The following is a 21226-nucleotide window of genomic DNA, read 5'->3' on the forward strand; positions in this document are numbered from 1 at the left end:
GTAGGTTAGTTTGGTATTCAGATTGTGTTTTGTCTCTGATTTACTCAAAGTCCGCCTCGGCCGGACAGTATCCCCACGAGATGGCGGACGAAATGTGCTCGCAGGAGTTTGTTGAGGTATGTGTGTGTGTGACGTGCAAATATCAGTCTTCATTTCTTTAGAAAGAAACTGTCATGGCTGTCTGTATCCCATTCTTCATCGTGTATAGTGAAACTTACATTATTTCTTATTACTCATGAGCCACTAACCAGTAAAAGTCATGTCTGGATAGAAATATGCACCAACTGGGGGAATAGATGTGTTATATACAGCTATTAGTGTTTACATGTAGTTTGGACTAACGTAAACATGAACTCATGTTTGATGAAGCAATAACATAGCAGTTTGTCCATGGCCCATAATCTACACACCTTTAACAGGATGAAACGTTTGCTGCACAAGACACACTTTTCATCAAATAAGTGTGAAATGGAAAATGTTTTATTTTCTTTGCCTGGAAAAATCTCAGTCAAGTTACAACAAACCATGCTCATGGAAAATGTGGGAAAAAGTATACTTTTAAATAGAAAGTATGTGTGCAAAGAGATATTCAGCGTTAGCTTCTTACAAGAGTTATATTGAGTAGTCCAGCCTAAAGCCCCAACTGTCATATGCCACCTGACAGTGTAAATTTCTGACCTATTTTAGACTGGACAGTTCTTGAATCATGACAAAGTCCTTCCCCCGAATTGACTCGATTGAAAAGTAGTGGCAGCTATATAATATTCTGCACTAAATTTGCTGTCAGATGCCTTCATGATATAAGATCAGAACCAAAAGGGAGTGGGGTAAGCACCAAGTAGAGCCAATGGAGATAATGCCTTCTAGTTCCAAAGCGAAGAATACAGTAGTCTTCTTCTTTTTACTCTGATGGCCTCGATTTGTAACCACCCATAACCTAGAGTGAGTCCAGTTTGCTTTCCAGAGATCTGAATACTTTTGCAGTGAATGTTTATCTCCATCATTCTCTCATGGTGTGGAAATTGTTCATATTTGCAGTGCTCATATATATATTCTCTTTTTACTCCTGAGTCTTTGGCATAACTACTGTATGCCGACTTCCTGCTTACCGGCGCACACATCGATTATTAAACATTACAGTTGAACCTCTCTTATCCGGCCTCCCTTTATCCGGATCTCTCTATTATACGGACGCAATCTCGCCGTGATTTTTTTAAAAAATAATTACGGGAGGAAAGGGGATTCCCAACTCCTTGAGAACTCCTACACAAACACACATGAATTACATATTACTTCCAACATGATTAACATACTTTACATCAAATTTCCTTCCAAATTGCTTACCTTCAGACATTTTAACATCCCCAAACATCCCCAAATCATCGCAAGAACATGGACAGATTATGCGCTCGAGTCCTCTCATATCGCATTGCCACATATAGGTCCATACACAGCCGCCGATATGACTAGATAGACATGCATTGTTTCGAGTCATTGGCTGAGCAACGAATGGTATTGAACACTCAAAATTTTGAAGCGTAGTTTTGTCGACTCGTACTGTTTATTTTCAAGATCTACTTGATATATTTCGTGATAATTATTTAGGTAAATCATCCCAAGAATTTATAAAAGAAAATGATTTCATTCTTGCAAACACGAACCTCTATTTTGGGGTCTGTTACTGAGTGTAACAATGAAAAGGTTGCAGTATACACATTACTACATGTGGTACTACAATGGGCTTACATCAGTACATGTGTATGTACATGTATAAAGCATTGAGTCTCCCGTATCCGGCCAAATCCCTTATCCGGATGAGCCCCGGTCCCAACATGTCCGGATACGAGAGGTTCCACTGTATTTATACTGATCTGAGGTGACTGACACTTTTACACACATTCTCTTCATGCATCCCAATGCTTATGATTTAAGGATTATACTGCCACTCTTCCCACCAATAGACTTCTACAATTAGTTTTGATAGAAAGATGATGAATCCCAACATGTATGGGGTGACATCATTATGGATTTTGATGTGGTACATGTATACCTCATAATATTTTGCTAGTCTGGACTTATGAGACAGTTTCACAAGTGGTTCGATTCCCTACCAAGAACCGTTTTGCTGGGATGAGAGGTAAATTTATTCATGTCAGGTAGCAAAGTCAATGAATTTTTTTGCTTTGGCAAAAAAGTCCACATTGCACATTGTATTGTTGATATTTTGCCAAGATTAGTTGACTGGCAAAATTTAAAACCAATGCAAATATGTGACTCTGCACCCCAAAACAAACAAAAAGTCGCCAGACATGAATTTTTAGTTAAGACCATATTCTGAAAGAGCAGACTTTAAGCTTTAAAATGATGTATAACTCAAATCAAATGGACTCTCCTAACCTATCTAAATATTGGAAAGAAAGCACAAACTCAGGAAAAGTGTGAACTGAGAAAAGAGGCTCTGAAGTACAGTGTCTATTCAAGCGCTTAATGGACAAGTTCACCTTCATAAACATAAGGATTGAGAAAATGCAACAATATTAGTAGAACACATCAGTGAAAGTTTGAGGAAAATTGGACAATCGATGCAAAAGTTATGAATTTTTTTAATTTTTGTGTTGGAACCGCTGGATGAGGAGACTACTACAGCTTGTGAGTCATATGCGTACAACAGTATAAAGAAAATATAAAAGAAAATTCAACATATTTTCACTTTTTTCGCATAATAAAAGAGCAATTGACTTGCCTCTTTCTAAAGGCAGGGGGAATAATATTACCCATAACATTTATCGGTAACGAGTCAGGGGAATGTGTACTTTTTTCAAAAGATGGAATTTTGTGAAATTCTCTTTATATTTTCCTTATATTGTTGTACGCATGTGACATCTAAGTTATTCTTACACTGCAGTAGTCTTCTCATCCAGCGGGTACTGCACAAAAACTTTAAAAATGCATAACTTTTGAACGGATTGTCTGATTTTCCTCAAACTTTCAATAATGTGTTCTACTAATATTGCTACATTCTCTCAAATCTTATGTTTATGAAGGTGAACTTGTCCTTTAATCTTTACCAAACAGTGCTGGCTGTGAGATGAATGGGACAAAAAACAGGAAGTAAACCACCAGAGTAACAACAATGAAGGAATTATCAGATTAAACTGAAATTGAGCATGCCTCATTAACACATTCTGTCCATAATTAATGCCAACTTTCAAAGCAGTAGCACTATCCTTTCAAAAGTTATTAGAGTTGAAAGTGGAGAGTGTGGACAAGGTTTTTCAGAAATGAAAAAAGGATTCTAAAGACACACCTAATCACACTATTCTACCAGAAATGTTCGAGATAAACTGCTTAAAAAACACACTTTCCTGCCCGTTTTATGATCCCAAATTTTAGCATAATGTAAAAGAAGACCCACTCTTTCAGAAAATATGAAAAAGTCAAGTTCGGCTAGGTTGACCCATTTCACTTATTTTTATAGTCCTCACGCAAAATCAGTGTGTGCGACTTTATGTTCGTTTTGAGGTGCACGGTCACATTATCATTATATGGCAAATATACCGTGTACAGCAGTCAGATGAAGCTGTTCATGAAAGTGAAAACAAACTCTTTTCATTTTGGTTTTGAATTTCACCTGCCTCTGACAAGTGACAACTGGTCTCATTTTGTGCGTGTGAATTTCGAAGCAGGAAATTTCGTATGTGAAAATATATCATATGATATGAAGATGCATAATCCAGTTATTTTTTTTTCCTCATTACACTTCTGATTCTGTTATAATAAGGTCATGCCATGCTATTTATAGCCAACATGGCAATTAATGGTCTCTACCTTTGTCTCTCCTATTCAAATTCCATTTCAAATTGAGAAGCGGAGTTACTGGAGTGTGATTAGTTTATCTGAGTCCTTCCAAAGAAGGATTTTTTTCTTAGTTACCGTCTAGTGATTTAGCAGGTGCACAGACTAGTAAAGCTGTTCTTTGCTTTCCCACCACTAGACAACCACAGGCATTTTTCCCAATTCCTTTTCGACGACATGTCTGTGATGGGGACTTTGCAGAGTGGCGTTCCACCGGATTGACTACACGAGAGTTTGAAATATCGTTTGCTGCTGGGAACTGTGAATAGATCCTTACAACAATTGGGCATGCTTACTTTAATTCTTTGCTTGAAGTACTCCACACTGACAGCCCCCCCCAAAAAAAAAAAAAGAAAAGAAAAGAAAAGTAAATAAATAAATCTAAAAAAAATTATATATATATATACATATATATATATATATATATATATATATATATATATATATATATATATATATATATATATTCTTGTTAATTGCAATTTAGTTTTTCCTGCCCTTACTGAGAAAGATGTTCTAACTTTCCCCTCAGATCATGTGAGATAATTAAGTATTCATGTCATTAATATTCCCAGTGGAAGGCACACAGCCTTAAAACTTCAAGATTGGATTGGAAACATTTTCATTGAGTATGTACCAACATGTACACATGTGATAGAGTGGGATTAAAACTTCTGCAACCAAACATGCTTGATTTTGCGGTTATGTAAATGAGCAACATTCATCTCTGAACATATCAAACACATACATATTAATGTCTTCCTGCTGTGTTGACATGGTATCTGTTAAAGGACAAGTTCACCTTCATAGACATGTGGGTGGAGTGAATGCAGCAATATTAGTAGAACACATCAGTGCGAGTTTGAGCAAAATTGGACAATCCATTAAAAAGTTATGAATTTTTGAAGTTTCTGCTCAGTCATGGCTGGATGAAAAGACTACTATAGCTTGTGATGTCACATGAGTACAACGATATAAAGAAAGAATAAAGAAAATTCAACATATTTCCATTTTTCTAGCATAACAAAAGAACACTTGACTTCTCTCTTTCAGAAGGCAGGGGGAATAATATTACCCTTAACATACGTTAGTAGCAAGTCGAAGAACTGTGCACTTTATTCAAAAAGTAAAGTTTTGTGAAATTCTCTTTTTATTTTCCTTATGTAGTTGTACGCATGTGACATCATACACTGTAGTAGTCTTCTCTTCCAGCAGTGACTGCGCAGATACTTAAAATATTCGTAACTTTTGAACGGATTGTCCAATTTTCCTCAAACTTTCACTGATGTGTTCTACTAATATTGCTGCATTCTCTCAATCCTTATGTACAGTGTATATGAAGGTGGACTTGTCCTTTAAGAACTTTAATGAAAGTTGTCATGATCATACAATGTATGACTAGATCTAGTTTCTTTTTCCCCATGTGATTTGTTACTTTAAAGATTTGGTCAATAAGAATCATAGTTACTATATATTGTACATTTAGTTTGGAAGAATTATCTTACTTGTCGTTGCTTGTTTCAGGATTTGCAGATACATAAACAAAAGCCAAGAGACTGGTTTGTTATTTGAAGAAGAAGTATATCTTTCTGAAAATATATACACACATGAATTCTCCAGAAGGGATTTTACTGCCATTTTGTTTGCACAGCTATTTTGACATGCTTTACAGCAGTTTATGTGAAACAACTTCATTTTGAAATCTGCACCATTGTTCGATCTTACTTACCGACAGGTGTATGTGTGTTTGTGGTGACCAGTGACTTTCCTTTATCTTTGAAGATAATATCCTCTGAGTGGTTTTCCTTTGAACAAGTTAATTGACAAACTCTAAACATTCACATACAACTTCTTGGTTTAAGACATTCGTGTACAAGTCATTACTGCAGTAGTATTGTAGGGGACTGATATTTCAAAACTGACCTAGACAGTTATAATTTTACCAGTGTGGTGAGTGTTGGGATGCCTTGTGCTAAATTTTGGAAGTTATATTTAACGCAATGTTTTTTATCATGGCTACCACTAAAACACTGAATAATTGGTGCTTATTTACGTCAATAAAGGGCAGTTTTGTCAATCAGTTCAGGGCTCGACACTAACTTTTATTTTTGGTGGCCCAAAAGTAAAATCTGGTGGCCCGAAAAAAATCAAGAAAAACATAAGAAATACTAAATCGGTCCTACTGAACATAGAAAATGAAATATTAAGTATTACTGAAGTGATACATGTACCCATGTCTAAAATAAATGAAGAGAAAATTCAATCATCTCATCGTTATTGTGAGTTCTAAGATTTTGCAAATAGGCTTATAGATTATTATAAAAGTTGATGCCTATTTAGGTGGTCAAAACTTACGTTTGAAACGATAGAGTGGGAGCATTTGCAGACATTTGTGAATATCCGACATCTGTTTTGGCATTATAAAGAGCTGGAAGTTACCGCTATTCATTTCTTATTATAAAAGCAATTATCCAACATTTACTAGTATTTTAACACCGTACGGAGCCGAATGTTACTATCAATTATTTTTTTTTTCAAATGTAAAAGCAAAGAACTGACATTCATTTTAGCATCTTACGTAGCTGAATGTTATCCTTATTCATTTCTGAACGTGAAAGCAAACTTCCTCAATTTATTTTAGCATCTAACTTAGCCGATTGATAATTTCCAAATGTAAAAGCAATAATCTGTTATTCATTTTAGCATCGTACGGAGCAGAATATTACCGTTATTCATTTTAAAATTAAAAAAGCAAACATCCAACATTTGTTTTATTATCATACGGAGCCGAATGTTACTGCTGTCCACTTCCGAAAGTGAAATGAATTATCTGACAATTTAGCATTGTACGGAGCCAAATTTTACTGTTTTTCATTTTTGAACGTCAAGGCAGACATCAGACATTAAATATTTTACCATCAAACGCAGCTGAAAGTTACTGTTATTCATTTCGAAATGTAATAGCAAATATCCGACATTCATTTTAGCATGGCATGGAGCAGAATATTACTGCTATTCACTTCCGAACGTAAAAGCAATCATCTGACATTTATTTTAGCATCTTCCTTAGCCGAATGTTATTGCTATTTAGTTTCGAAAGTAAAAGCAAACATCCGACATTTATTTAACTATCATTCGGGGTTGAATATCATTGTTATTCATTTCCGAACGTCAAAGGGCAAGCGATCATTCGACATTTATTTTAGCATCTTCCGCAGCTGATCTGTTATTGCTATTTACTTCAAACCTGAACGTGAACATCCGGTATTTTTTTTTCTATCTATATGGAGTTGAATATTATTGTTGTTCATTTCTGAACGTCAGAGCAAAATTAATATCCGACATTTATTTTAGCATCTTCCGGAGCTGAATGTTGTTGCTATATACATTCGAACATAAAAGCAAACATGAGACATTATTCTTATCGTTCACCTGAACGTGAACATCCGGTATTTATTTTACTATCTATATGGAGTTGAATATCATGTTTATTCATTTCCGAACGTCAAAGGGATCATTCGACACTTACTTAAGCATCTTCTGGAGCTGAATGTTGTTGTTATTTACTTTCCAACGTAAAAGCAAACATCCGGCATTTATTTTTTCATTGTACGGAGTTGAATATTATTAGTATTCATTTCCGAACGTCAAAGCTAACATTCCACATTTATTTCAGCATCTTCTGGAGCCGAATGTTATCCTTATTCATTTCCGAACGCAAAACCAAACATCCGACACTTCTTTTAGTATCATACCGAGCCGAATATTACCGTTATTCATTTCCAAAATAAAAAGCAAACATCCGGCATTTATTTTCTCATCGTACAGAGTTGAATGTTATTAGTATTCATTTCCGAACGTCAAAGCTAGCATTCCACATTTATTTCATCATCTTCTGGAGCCGAATGTTATCCTTATTCATTTCCGAACGCAAAATCAAACATCCGACACTTATTTTAGTATCATACGGAGTCGAATATTACCGTTATTCATTTCCAAAATAAAAAGCAAACATCTGACATTTATTTTAGCATCTTACGGAGCCGATTGTTACCGCTGTCCATCTACAAAAGTAAAGGCAATTATCCGACATTTTGGTGGCCCGACGCGCGTTTTTGGTGGCCCTGGGCCTCCGGGCCACCGTTAGTGTCGAGCCCTGCAGTTGCAATAAAAGCAAGCCTATGCGCGAATTCAATAGTTTGACGTAATGTCTTGTTGAACAATTACGATGAATACTGGTAATGAGGCAAGACACCTACAGAGCGACAAATTGGGGAAAAAAAGAATTGAACTGAAGTGGATGTGTAAGTCTGCTGGTTGTTTGTTCACTGGGCAAAACTTTTCATGGTGTTTGTCTGAAACTACTGCTGTGTTGGACTTTTGATGTGGGAGCAGGCTTGTGGCTCTGTTCAGAAGCGGATCTAGAGGGGGGGGGGGTTGGGGGGTTGCAACCCCCCCCCCCAAAAAAAAAATAAATAAATAAATAAATAAATAAATAAATAAATAAATAAATAAATAAAAAATCTGGGGACCATTTTTTTTTTAAATCTTATCTTTTTTTTAAACTTGTAATTTTATTAAATAGTGGTGTTTTAGATGCAAGAAAACGCCATTTTCACACACAGATTTTCAAACATTCTCCCTACTCTGGGAGGGGGGACACACCCCTCCCACACCCTCCCCCCCCCCCCCTTTATAAAAAACTAGATCCGCCCCTGTTGTTTTGAAGTATACTGTGACAAAAATTTTACCACAGTCTGCAAATACATACATATACACTTGGCAATATTTGTACAGTATTTCTCATGAATCAATAAGAGGTAGGTCAGTTGTCAGACACTTGATGGATTCATACATTGCTGAAGTATTTTCTGCACAGACTGACAATGCCAATATTTCAATGATTGTATTTTCTTAGAAACTATTGGGTTTATCTCTCTACAGAGGATTCTACAAACTGAAACATCAGCAAACATGAAAAACCTTGAAAATTTGCAAGTTGATTGTGGAAAATATCTCCCCATCCTTTTTTTTTTTCATTTCTTTTCTTGAGAATGTTGCTTCTGAACAACTCTCCCAAATTTAAAGAAATATGCAGTTTTACAAGGAAAAAGTCACATAACCTCATTGTCACTATGTGACAATTCTACATGCACAAGTTAATTGATAATTTAAAAAAAAAAGTAAATCAAATCTAATGTAGAGATTGCTTGTAGGTGATGACGTTAGTAGTGCAGTACACAGATCTGTACACGGCGAATGGCCAAGCTCATGAATATTTATGAGGAACCACCCTTTTTCACTGTGGGAACTTCGTATTTGTTGGCAAGAGAGGGCAGCAGACAGAATATTTGTACTGCAGAATGTACACAAGTGCAGCCTTGTCCTGATTGCCTATATACTGTCACTGCTATCATAAAAATGGAAATCACTTTTTTCTCACTTTTTGAATGATGAAATTATCAAAGCAGTATCTTTATTAATTGATTTCTTTTTTTTGTCTGACCAATTGCATGTGCTGCGTACATCAATGGATATTTTATAGGATTTATATTAATTTGAGAATCTGTACGATGTATATCGTACTTCAACTTATCAAAATGTATTCTACCTTTCCAAAAATATTCTTTTTAAAGAATACATTTTCATGTTTGCATATCTGTGCTGGTGTGTAAATTTGGGTATATGTATAGATCTAATTATATGCATACAAAATGCACAGATAAAAATATACCACACTCAAAGGTATGTGTGTATGCTATATGGACACATTAAAAGGGAATTTTGTTTTTAGGTTTTAATAAGTTTATAAATTTCTGGGCAAACATGCAGGTCACAAGCTGAGATCCAATAAATGTATTTCATTACAAGTTTATCTTCTCCCCTCTTGTATCTTTCAGTGCGAAGAGTTTGTGAAGGCAGGAGCCAGCCAGGCGGAAACCGTGTCCGAACTCGTTTCCTCGTGCGACATCACATTCTCCATGGTCTCAGACTCGGAGGCGGTCAGAGCGGTCAGTTATTGCAACAATCTTGTCGAGAATTGACTTTAAAAAAAAAGATAGATAGGACAACAAGAGTGACATTATCTCACAGTGAGCAGTGTGTTTGTAACTGCAATAGTTGGATGTGTCTGTCACGATGCATAAGACATGTTGTTCCTTATGGCAAGAGAAAAAAAAAAACGGCACTGTTCATTTATTAAAGGACAAGTTCACCTTCATTGACATGTGGGTTGAGTGAATGCGGCAATATTAGTAGAGCGCATCATTGAGAGTTTGAGGAAAATTGGACAATCCGTTCAAAAGTTATGAATTTTTGAAGTTTCTGCTCTCTCAAGGCTGCATGAGAAGACTACTATAGCTTGTTATGTCACATGAGTACAACGATGTAAAGAAAGAATAAAGAAAATTCAACATATTTTCACTTTTCTCGCATAACAAAAGAACACTTGACTTCTCTCTTTCAGAAGGCAGGGGGAATAATATTACCCTTAACATAATGTCAGTATTCAAGTTGAAGAAATGTGCACCTTATTCAAAAAGTAAAGTTTTTGAAATTCTCTTTTTATTTTCTTTATATGGTTGTACGCATATGACATCATATTCTGTAGTAGTCTTCTCATCCAGAAGTGAGTACGCAGATGCTTTAAAAATTCATAACTTTTGAAGGGATTGTCCGATTTTCCCCAAACTTTCGCTGGTGTGTTCTGCTAATATTGCTGCACTCACTCAATCCACATGTATATAAAGGTGGACTTGTCCTTTAAAATGATTCAAGTAAGTTTTATGTTTTTACTGTACATCCCTATTTCTCCTCAAGACACACACCCCCCCCCCCCCCCCCCTTTATTTGTGGTTTGGTTTGAGATAGTTTGTGAATGCAGTTTCAATCTTTTTCCAGTACTGTAAAAGTGGATATTTTCGTGTGACTAATTTTTTGGCACTCGGCCGGGCAAGAAGAGTTTCATGTTTTTTTTAATTCTGCAGAATCAAGACATCGACTACAGGAACGTACGACAAGCACAAATATTTGCGTGCATTTATTTTTGCGCTAGTTTCTGGTTGCGTGAAATGCGCAGAAATTTCAACACTGCAAAAATTTCCACTTTTACAGTATTGTCCAGTGGTTGTGATATGATTGTTTTTTAGAATTGATATTCTGCATGACATGTTCAAAGCAAATTTGTTAAACATTGATATTTTCGATGAAGATGTTAATCAGTTTTTCATTGTTGGGAGACTGTATTATGCGTTCCTTCTGTACTTAAATGGATGACGGTTGGTGGTGTTTAATTCTGCAGATTGTCTTTGGTGAGAACGGTGCGCTGGACGGAATCAGCGATGGAAAGGCCTTCGTTGACATGTCGACAGTTGACATCGGGACAGTAACAGGGGTGGCAGAGGTGAGAGGGAGACATGGGAAAATGGGCAGGAGGAGGCATGATCGCACTGTAGCTGGACTTTGAGATGTTTCAAGCTCTGAATCCAAGGACTTGAAGATAAACTACAAAAGATTTGGATCTTACGAAATCTTTCCCAATGAAAACTTTAATTGCTACTGAATGGGTTTATGTTAGCAAATAAGCAACGAAATTAGAATTCAACGTAAAAACACATTAACCCAAATCTGTGAATAATCGGTTGATCCAACTCTCTTCGATGCTCATCATGAATGCATAGGACCATTCACACTGAGAGTGAAAAATCCACTTGGAAAATAAAGAGAACATTTCAGTGAAAGTTGCTAGGCAATGTTGTGTTAAAAAATACTTGAAATGTAGGTTAAAAGTAAATAACAACAACAACAACAACGATGAACACAAAAGTGCAATTTGTCTACCCGTGCATGAAGACAAATATAATACAATTGTAATTTGCAGTGCAAACCCCTCACATCAAGTAAAGAAGGCATACGCTAATGTACATGGTTGTTGTCATATCTAAGGTGTTCATATGACTCCCTGCAACCATTTGACAAAAAAAAAAAAAGCCAGGGATACTGGTTATGTCATAGCTTTGATATCATGCAGCACACTGCTTTGATAGCCAATCATACATGCGCATATGTAGCATTGGCAAAAGACGAAAAAACAAACAAGTCTTGATGTTTGGATTTTTCAGGGTGAACGAAAAGGTCAAACATCGTGTTTCTTAAATGTCATGACATTTCCAAACGAGCATACTGTATGCCCCATTAAAGTGGCAGCTCATTATTCCTGGCTGTCTGTATATAAGATTTCACCCAAAGGGACTGTGAGGTGCTTACATCACCAGATTACATTTCGTAACACGTTGATCAGTGAAACACCTTAATTCTTTCAAACACATTCAGAGCATGCATATTATATGTTACACTTGTAATAAAGCTTTAGATACCACAACAACCTCATTACTGGGTCACCAAGATTCAGCGTAAGCATGGTTGACTATCAATATTGAATTTTCACATGAAATTTAGGCAAGAAATAGGTCATTTTGAATGTATCATATCAGCTGCCGGTATTGCATCTATTCACAGTCAATCCCATCCTTTGTAATAGCATCATTCAAGTTACCTTTACTACTTTCTGATACTGTAATGCACACTCTTTTCCCGTGGCAACAGTCATGGATGTGTCGTCATGGCGACAAAGCATACCTATAGTTTTTAACGTTTCTTTGATGCATGGCAGGCCGTTCAAGCGAGGAACGGTCGTTTCCTGGAAGCCCCCGTCTGCGGCAGCGTCCAGCCAGCCATGGAGGGCTCCCTCATCATCGTCGCCGCGGGAGACAAGGAGCTCTACGATGAGTGCGAGTCGTGTTTCCAAGCCATGGGCAAGAAGTCCTTTTATCTCAGTAAGTCAACAAAATTGTAAAAATGGTTAGAAGAAAGAAAAACTAGCCCATTAACCACGTCAAATCATTGGAAATGAATATGGGAAGGGGTTAGTTTTTTTTGTTTTTTTTTTAAAGGGGAAAAATTTCTTTTAATTCACAATTTCATCTCAAATTCATGACTTGGATCCCAGATTTATCATGCATACATAGACATTGTGCAGAACAAGAGAAAGTGCGAATGTATACAACGCCTCCATGTCATATGCAACAGTCTCATGCCATGTTTTGGGTTTTAATCCCCCCCTCCCCCCCCCCCAAAAAAAAAAAAAGAGAAAAGAAAAAAGAAACAGTGGGACATGATTTCGTAGTACATGCTTTATTTCTGTTAACGCGGTGAGGACAGGCTGACTTTGCTACACCACACATTTCCCATCAACACCTACCCAGTATACCCAGGACTTGTCCTCAATGGATTAAGTTATCTCCACATGTGAAAAAAAAAAATTGTGGCTGTGAAAGGTAACCAAATCTATGACATTTAATTCAGGTTTTATGCCATTTTATTAAACTCCCCCCCCCCCCTGCCCCAAACATAATCTTACCTCACCCCCATCAAGGTCATCCAAACAACATGTCACAGTCGTGTATTCATTTTCCTTTTTTTTTTTCACAGCGGACACGGGCAATGCGGCCAGGATGAAGCTGGTCATCAACATGATCATCGGCAGCGTGATGTGTAGCTTCGCCGAGGGCATGGCGTTGGCAGACAAGTCTGGTCTCAGCCAGAGTACGCTCCTGGACATCCTAAACCTGGGGTCTATTGCCAACCCCCTGATCAGCGGCAAGGGCAAAGGTGAGAGGTCACCGCCAGAGCTGGGGGTGTTTCATAAAGCTGTTCTTAAAGTTATGAACGACTTAAGAATGATTGGTGATCAGTTCTTGTCCTGAATTATTGAAATTCTAATAAGTTTAGCACATCAGAACTGATCACCAGTCATTCCTAAGTCGTTCGTAACTTTAACCCTAACTTACCTGGGGGGGGCATAATGCCCCCCCCCCCCCCCCCCCCTCGACAAATTCTGCTTCCATTCCAAATTTTTTGACAGCGCCGCTCGCTGACTTTTTACTTTCAAGTCTCGCGCAACTTTTGAGACCACATTTGTCGCGCCCGGGCATACCGTTCCGAAGCCACGCCCCTTCAAATAATTTTCGTCAACCCCAAAATTGCTCAAAAACGTGATTTTGTGTACAAAGTCAATACAAATTGTGTTTTTTCAATTAATTCATGTAAAGATTCATATTTCTAATTTTCATGGCTGAAATAAATTCATTTTACTATAATTATGCTTCTAAAGATGTGTATGACAAATTCTGCTGAAAAAAAACAAAAAAACAAAAGTTTGAAAAAACAGAGAAATACATTAAAATTGATAAGACAATAAAAAACATAAGAAATTAATTTTGATACTGAATTTTTTTTCACGCACAAATGTTCGGAATGTCACTAGGAATATTTACACCAAAAATCAGCATTCCATAATCTTTTATAAGCCAATTGCAGACGAAAATGAGGTTTTTTGCATATATTTGCATAATTAATTGATTTAAAATAGAAAATGCAAATTTTTTGAAAATTTACCTTAACAGTTTTGTAGATTACATCCAGCTTTATGTTCATGCAAAATTTTGCGGCGATCGCGCGATCAACGTCTGAGATCTGAAGGGGGGCCATAATGGCCCCCCCAGGAATTCAAGCTTGCTAAATAGCCCAGGTAAGTTAGGGTTAAGAACAGCTTTATGAAACACCCCCTGCATGGCATGTCATATGTTGCATGCCTCTCGATGATGCATGCCTCTCGATGATGCATGCAAATATTAGTACCGTTTCAGAATATATTCACCCTAGTGAATACCTCAAGGATTATCCTGCATAAATGGGTACTAAAGAAACTTATGTTATCATTTATATTGCCTCAACAGAACATCAATGATGTCACGATACATTTGCCCAAGCAGGCAACATATTTTGAAAGTGATTAAGTTGAATTTTAATTTTATTTTACTACAATCATAATTTTTCTTTGTATTATGGGGCTACGTGTCATGTATAGTAATTAAAAAGTGAAATGCATTTCATTCAATAGCTGCAGTGCTTTACCCTTAATTTTACTTTATAGACCATTACCAGATCAGTGATGATATTCCCAGTTTGGTGTTTAAAAAAAAAAAATTTAATCTTAAAATGACATTTAAGAATGAAAACAATAGATAAAAATGAGCTCATCGATTTCTCCACAATTAACAACAGTTTCCATGGCAAGATTCAATAAATATTGATTCTAAATAGCCTGTGTCAGTGTGTGTGGAACCACGTACAGTGATGCTATCAAATGTTTGTGAAGAGCAAAAAGGAGTTATGTCCCATGCAATTTGCATGATTTCCAGGGTGAAGCTTTTCCAGCACACTTCTACCATTATAGGCTTCTGTATCTTTATTGCGATAATGCATACATTCTAATAGGCCAGATTTAAAGTGTGCGTACAGTTCTGGTAGAGGTGAGGATTTAGCTTTTAACGTCTTGCGAGATATTCAGAAACCACTCTATGAGATGTCAAAGAGCATGCAATTCTAAGGGGTGTCAAAAGTTTGTTTGATGAAAATCGGTTTTGAAATAGCTGAGATATCCAAAAACAAGGTGAAACAAAGAGATCCTAATTAAAAGCTTGGCCTGTCGCCTTTTATTATTATCACTTTTTTTGATATCTCAGCCCTTTGAAAACCAATTTTCATCAAATAAATGTTGAATCCTTCTTAACCCTATTCTAACTGGGCTATTTGAGACCAAGTTTTTACTGGGGGGGGGGTCAATTTGACCCCCCCCTTCAGATCTCGGCCGCCGATCGCGCGATCGCCGCAAAATTTTGCCTGAAGATAGAGCCGGATGTCAACTACAAGATTACATGGTCATACAATAGAAAAATGTTGATTTCATATTTTTTAATAAATTAATTATGCAAATTAATGCATGAAATCATATTTTCACCTATAACTCCATCAAAAAGACTGAAGGATTATTAAATTTTTGTGTCAGAGTTCCTCAAGACACATCAAACTATTTTCTTGTAAAAAAATAGCGCAATCAAAATCATTTTCTTTTGTTTTTTATTGTTTTGTTAATTTCTTATGTATTTCGTTTTTTGGATCTTTTGTTTTCTATTGTTTTTTTGCCAAAATTTGTTGGAGGCACTTTTTCAAGCTTATCTACATTAGAATTGATTTATTTCAAAGGTTAAAAGTTGAAATAATCTAATTTATATCAATTAAACAAAAAAACACAATTTGCATTGGATTTGCACACGAAATCACGAATTCGAGCGATTTTCGGGTTGACATGCATATATGCAAAACATTGCATAACTTCAGAATGGTGTACCCGGACGTCGCAAATTTGGTCTCTAAATATGCGGGAGACTTCAATTAAAAAAGTCATGAAACGACGCGGCAAAATCTTTACGCGTTGCGGAATCGTGGCGCGAAACGTCGAAGGGGGGTCAATTTGACCCCCCCCAATTAAAATAGGGTTAAAATTACATGCTCTTTCATATTTCATAAGAGGTTTTTCATTATCTCACTTAGGGTGGGATTTCACGGAGCACGCGAACGATTTGCGAAGGACGCGAATGGCAAAATCCAGCATTCGTATTTTAGTCTGCAAAAGATCGCCAAACGAACGTGAGGGTTCGGAAGCGTCGTCAATTGTTCGCGAATGTCGTTTTTACTTCGGCAAGAACTTCAAAAAAGTTTGAAATTTTTTGCGAACCTCTTCCGCACACTTGGTCGTGATTTGCTCGTGAATTGTTCTCGAAAGTGTCTTTAAATCCTCGTCATATGCGCGAGACCTTCGCAAGACACGTGCGATGTTCGCAACATGTTCGTGAAACCCCAAACAGACTCCGAAACTTTGGAGAATGTCTTGCGTATGATACGCGAAATCTGCAAAGTTTTTCCGATCATTTTACGACGTAATCACAAGCTGTTCGTGTACCTTTTGAGACATTCTCGCGAACGTTTAGCGCACGTTTGGGGGATGTATGACCTATACGTTTTCTACAAATAAAAATTGTAGCATACATCTAAACATCAAACAAGTATTAACAACTATAGTAACAAAAGAACTTAAAGACTAGCAAAGAGAAATGTTTAATATACAAAAAAAAAATCGCAGAATACACTTAGAATTAATCTAAAGTATTTAAAATTTCATTTGAACTATAGAGATTATGTGCTGGAGGAACTGCACAAAAAAATCAAATGCTTACTAGTGGAGAAAGGTCCTAGGGAAAAAAAATATATAGGCAAGCACACGATAGAGAAATGAGAGAAAAAGAAAGGAGAAATAGAGGAAAGAAAAAAGAAATTCAACTCAATACAGCTTCCACCTCTCCTTGGGTACATTTTCTCCCATGATTATGGAAACTGTTTCATCGTGCGCATTTCCGTCGTGTGTTCTTCGTGTACAAAACATGCTGTACTTTAGCAATGATACACACGACATTCGCACATACGTCGTGGAAACTTCGCACAAATTGCGCAAGAATAGTTTTCGGCTTCATTGTCGGAACACATTTGGAGAAAAACTTTTCCGAATGTTGGATTTTGTCATTCGCGTCCTTCACAAATCGTTCGCGTGCTCCATGAAATTCCACCCTTAGGAATGTTCAAAACCTGGATCCAGACCTCAACCAGTACTGTACAGTCCCTTTAACACACAATGCATCTTTCAGGTCTTACGTGGAGGGTTCCCATTTCCAGTGAGATGGAATTGTAGGGTTGTGCAGGCACGCAGGCTTAAAACATCATTTGATATACTGGAGGATAAAAGATGCATACTCAATGAGATGCATCAGCATGACCAGTAGAAGTATATATTAAAAAAATAAATAAATGAATAAAAAATGTCCAGCCCTCCAGACATCTTTAGAGAGTGCTTCTGTTCTCACCCGATGCAGCTATCCTCGCCAACAAGTACCCACCGGCATTCCCACTCAAGTACCAGCAGAAGGACCTTAGGCTAGCCCTCTCCATGGCCGAACAGGTGGACCAGCCCCTCCCTGTCACGGCAGCAGTAAACGAGGTGAGATGGCCCCACCCTAGCACTCACTTCCCCTCTTCGATACCACACCTGGCTGTGAATTCACTTGATTATGATGAATGCCCTTTTCCATAGACCAGTACTACCTTGTTGATGGATACTTTTCGTGAAATATTTCAGCTATGCATGCACAGCCTAGCAGAGAGTTATAATGCACGATGTCATATTTGTTCAAGTCTGTATTCCTGAATCCTCCCCCTCCTCCTCCCCCTTCGTCTTCTTCTGCTGCTATGCTTTTGCACTGTGAACCACCCCATTCTGACTACAGATTTGTTCCTACTTTCTTAGACTGTATACATGAGTGACCCTCAACGGCCCTATTTCACAAATGAGTCTGTGTGAAAGGATGCTTTCCTAGCTAGCCAGTGTGTATTATTGGAACAGTCTGTGTTACAAGACCTTTTCCAGGACATCTTTACGTACATGTTTTGTACATACCTTTTTGTATGAGTGCAGACATAAAGACCAAGAAGTTCAGGAATTTTATTCTTAGCAGTGAAGTCATTGTGAATTGGAAGTCACATAGAAAAAATGTTTGACCATATATGCTATGTCTGAAGTATATCATCAGTTCACGTGAGGTGAAGAGATGATTAACTTGTTTGTTTGTTTGTTTGCTTGTTTGTCTCTTGCTGCAGCAATACAAGAGAGCGAAAAACATGGGACTCGGGGACAAGGACACATCGGCTATTTACAAGTCACTCAACCACTAGGGCCGCTGGATGCGCGAGGCTAACTCTGCTCAACTTCAACTTCATATTCCGAGCTTGGCCAGGAAAACACGCCAAACTCCTGTAGACCAAGCCTAGTCATGTCCAGCGACGTTTGGCCTCCGCTGGAAGCCTGAATTCCAAACTTCTGGCTAAAGCTCTCTGTCTGTCTGTCTGTCTGTACCCTTTCTGTCTGTCTGCCTGTCCGTCTCTCCATTTTTCTCTCTCTCTCTTTCAATCTCTCTTTTGTACAGTATTCTTCTGGTCAATATCTGTATAGTATTCTGCTATTTTTTAGGGAGACATCCATTTCTTTTTTTCTGTCTCTCTCAAATCCCTCCCTACCTAGTCAGTAGTTATTTTATTGATGCAAAGCCCAAAATATGATTGAAATCATGTATTATTGACTGCTTTTTACTGTATTGTTTTGGTAGCCTTTATCTTTTATTATTTTATCTTATTTTTTGTAAATTGTGTGTGCAAATGTTGGTATTCCTTAACGAATCATTGAGTAGTGAAGAAAGCCTTCTGTTTGTTAAATTAAGCTAATTTAATACTCCAGTAATTGTCAGGACTTTCAATTGTAAATTTTGAATTGAGTTAGAGGGACAAACGAGGGTGGCACGATTTCCGCATCTGTTGAAATGATTGTGACATAAATGCCAGTAGTAAAAGATAGGAGTCTGTGGAAATATGTGTATGTTGGGCTATGAACCAAGTGGGCTGCTCTTGTAAATTACTTCTATTATTTTTTTTTTCTCTCTGTTTTTTTTTTTTTAATCAGTGACTCTTGGTTTTAAATGAATGTATGGCTCTATGAATTCGCTTTACATACGATGTTGTTTGTTGTAACTGTGATCAGGCTATCTCAAGAATAGTTAAAGAAGAAAAAAAAAAAGAGATGATTTTCAGCATTAAATAGGGCATGATAATAGATACTGAAGCTCTAGAGTGGATGATTGCATGAATCATCTCCCAATCTTGCAAAAGCCAGCATGGTTCCAAAGAATGAGAACAAGGACAGGATTTATGCAAATGGTGATGAGAGGACTAGAGCCAGAGCGGACGTTTTGCTAGCGGGAGTACATCGGCTTCGAAGAGCAATGAGGGTGTGATTAGCGGCGTCATACATCTGCTTCTCGGACCAAAATTGCACCACGGCGTGTACCTGTCAGTGTGGTCTTTGCTCAGAGCTCGTATGTTGCCAATGTCATGAATAAAAGTGTTCCGGCGGAAACCCCGGTCGATTCCATCCACCACCTGCTCGGATGCGAGTTCTAAGAGCACAAAAGGCATCTCTAGGGGAGTATCAGGGCTCTAGAGTGGCAAAATGGATGTCATTTTTATCACAAGAGTCTCTCTCTCGTTCTCTCAATGGTGTAATGATTTCCTGTACACAGAGCTGCCAAGTCTCCCTGATTCTGCAGGAGTCTCCCTGAAAATATCAAAATCTGTTCATGTCTGAATAAGAGAATATTAGAATCTCCTTGATTTGGGAATTATTTTTGCCCAATGAAATGCATGTAAACACACAGAAATCTCCCTGATTGCTGTGTGGAATCTCCCTGATTTGGATGTGGGAATGTTGGCAGACCTGTGTAACCCTTAAAGGAATCAGTGTCTAATAGGGAGGGGGAGAGGGGAATGTGGGACTATCATGTGGTGGAAAATGTAATTTTTCTCAATTACTTTTGCTGTATGAGTTGAGATAGATCTGTGGAGGCCACTTCAACAGAACAAAATATAAAAGCTTGACCATTGGAATGAAATGATGTTGAATAATAAATAGCAAAATAACTGATCCACTGTTTTGGCACATCTATACGCAAATGCACAAAAAACAATTGCATTTCATATACACAGACATTCATAACTTATTCCTGAAGTTCATTTCAATGAAATTTTGCGAGTATGTCCTTTATAGGTATGTACATGAGAACTGACCTGTCAATGCTTCATCCTTCTGTTCCTCATGACTTCTAGTCTGACATAACCAAGGTATGTGGGAGAGTGTGGACATCACGAGTGCACTGAGGTGACCACACGGTGGTCAGGCCTTCTGGCTGAGAAGTCATCTAACCTTATTGTAGCATTAAACTGATAAAATGACTACTGGTATTTGGGTAGACAACCCCAAAGTCTTGTGCACTCTAGGTGAGGCTTCATCGTGGCAACAGTCTGTCGAGATTAAGTGCACACCTTAGCAGTCATTGCAGTGTGACGGCTAAATTTGTTTCCAGCGTTGCAAAGATAAAGGCCTGTGCCTTACAAATGAAGTCCTGTGTACTGATCCTTGCAATATCAAGGCGTTGCCCTTGTCCACCAAAATTTACTGCACAGGATGCAGTTTCATGCAAAGATTATCAAGTTGTCAACGGTACAGACATCTTTTCACAGGCTTTCTAATGGTCCCATCCGTGGCATTTGGTGTGGTGTCTGCAGAGGTTGTTAGATGGTTGTCGTGAATTGAGCCGTACTTGACCAAAGACTGTTTGAACACATGGAAAAGCAAAGTTGATAAGTCTTATCTGAGAACCGACTTTCTTTGCTGGTTCGAACCATTGGTATGGGAATATATTGTCAATTTAGAACTTCTGAATTCAAAGTCTCCAATCTTTGGAAGTGAGCTGTGAAGAATGTTTCTAAATTGTGTTGCATTCTCCCAAGATTGCGAAAGGCATTTTTTTTGACG

General features: G+C 37.6%; 1 protein-coding gene across 1 annotated transcript in view; it reads left to right on the forward strand.

The window, feature by feature from the left end:
- The window catches only part of LOC139737457 (cytokine-like nuclear factor N-PAC), an 80445-nt gene extending 61194 nt beyond the window's left edge, over window positions 1–19251 (forward strand). Inside the window, exons 9-14 of the mRNA XM_071648133.1 lie at window positions 9756–9866; window positions 11156–11257; window positions 12527–12689; window positions 13345–13524; window positions 17682–17806; window positions 18463–19251. Coding sequence (XP_071504234.1) covers window positions 9756–9866; window positions 11156–11257; window positions 12527–12689; window positions 13345–13524; window positions 17682–17806; window positions 18463–18537 — 756 coding nt within the window. The 3' untranslated portion in view covers window positions 18538–19251. The remainder of the gene's footprint in view (window positions 1–9755; window positions 9867–11155; window positions 11258–12526; window positions 12690–13344; window positions 13525–17681; window positions 17807–18462) is intronic.
- Window positions 19252–21226: the final 1975 nt, after the last annotated feature.

Source organism: Diadema antillarum, unplaced genomic scaffold, assembly GCF_040938485.1.
Source record: "Diadema antillarum isolate AM-2024a unplaced genomic scaffold, OU_Dant_1.0 seq00000693_RagTag, whole genome shotgun sequence".
Taxonomy (NCBI): domain Eukaryota; kingdom Metazoa; phylum Echinodermata; class Echinoidea; order Diadematoida; family Diadematidae; genus Diadema; species Diadema antillarum.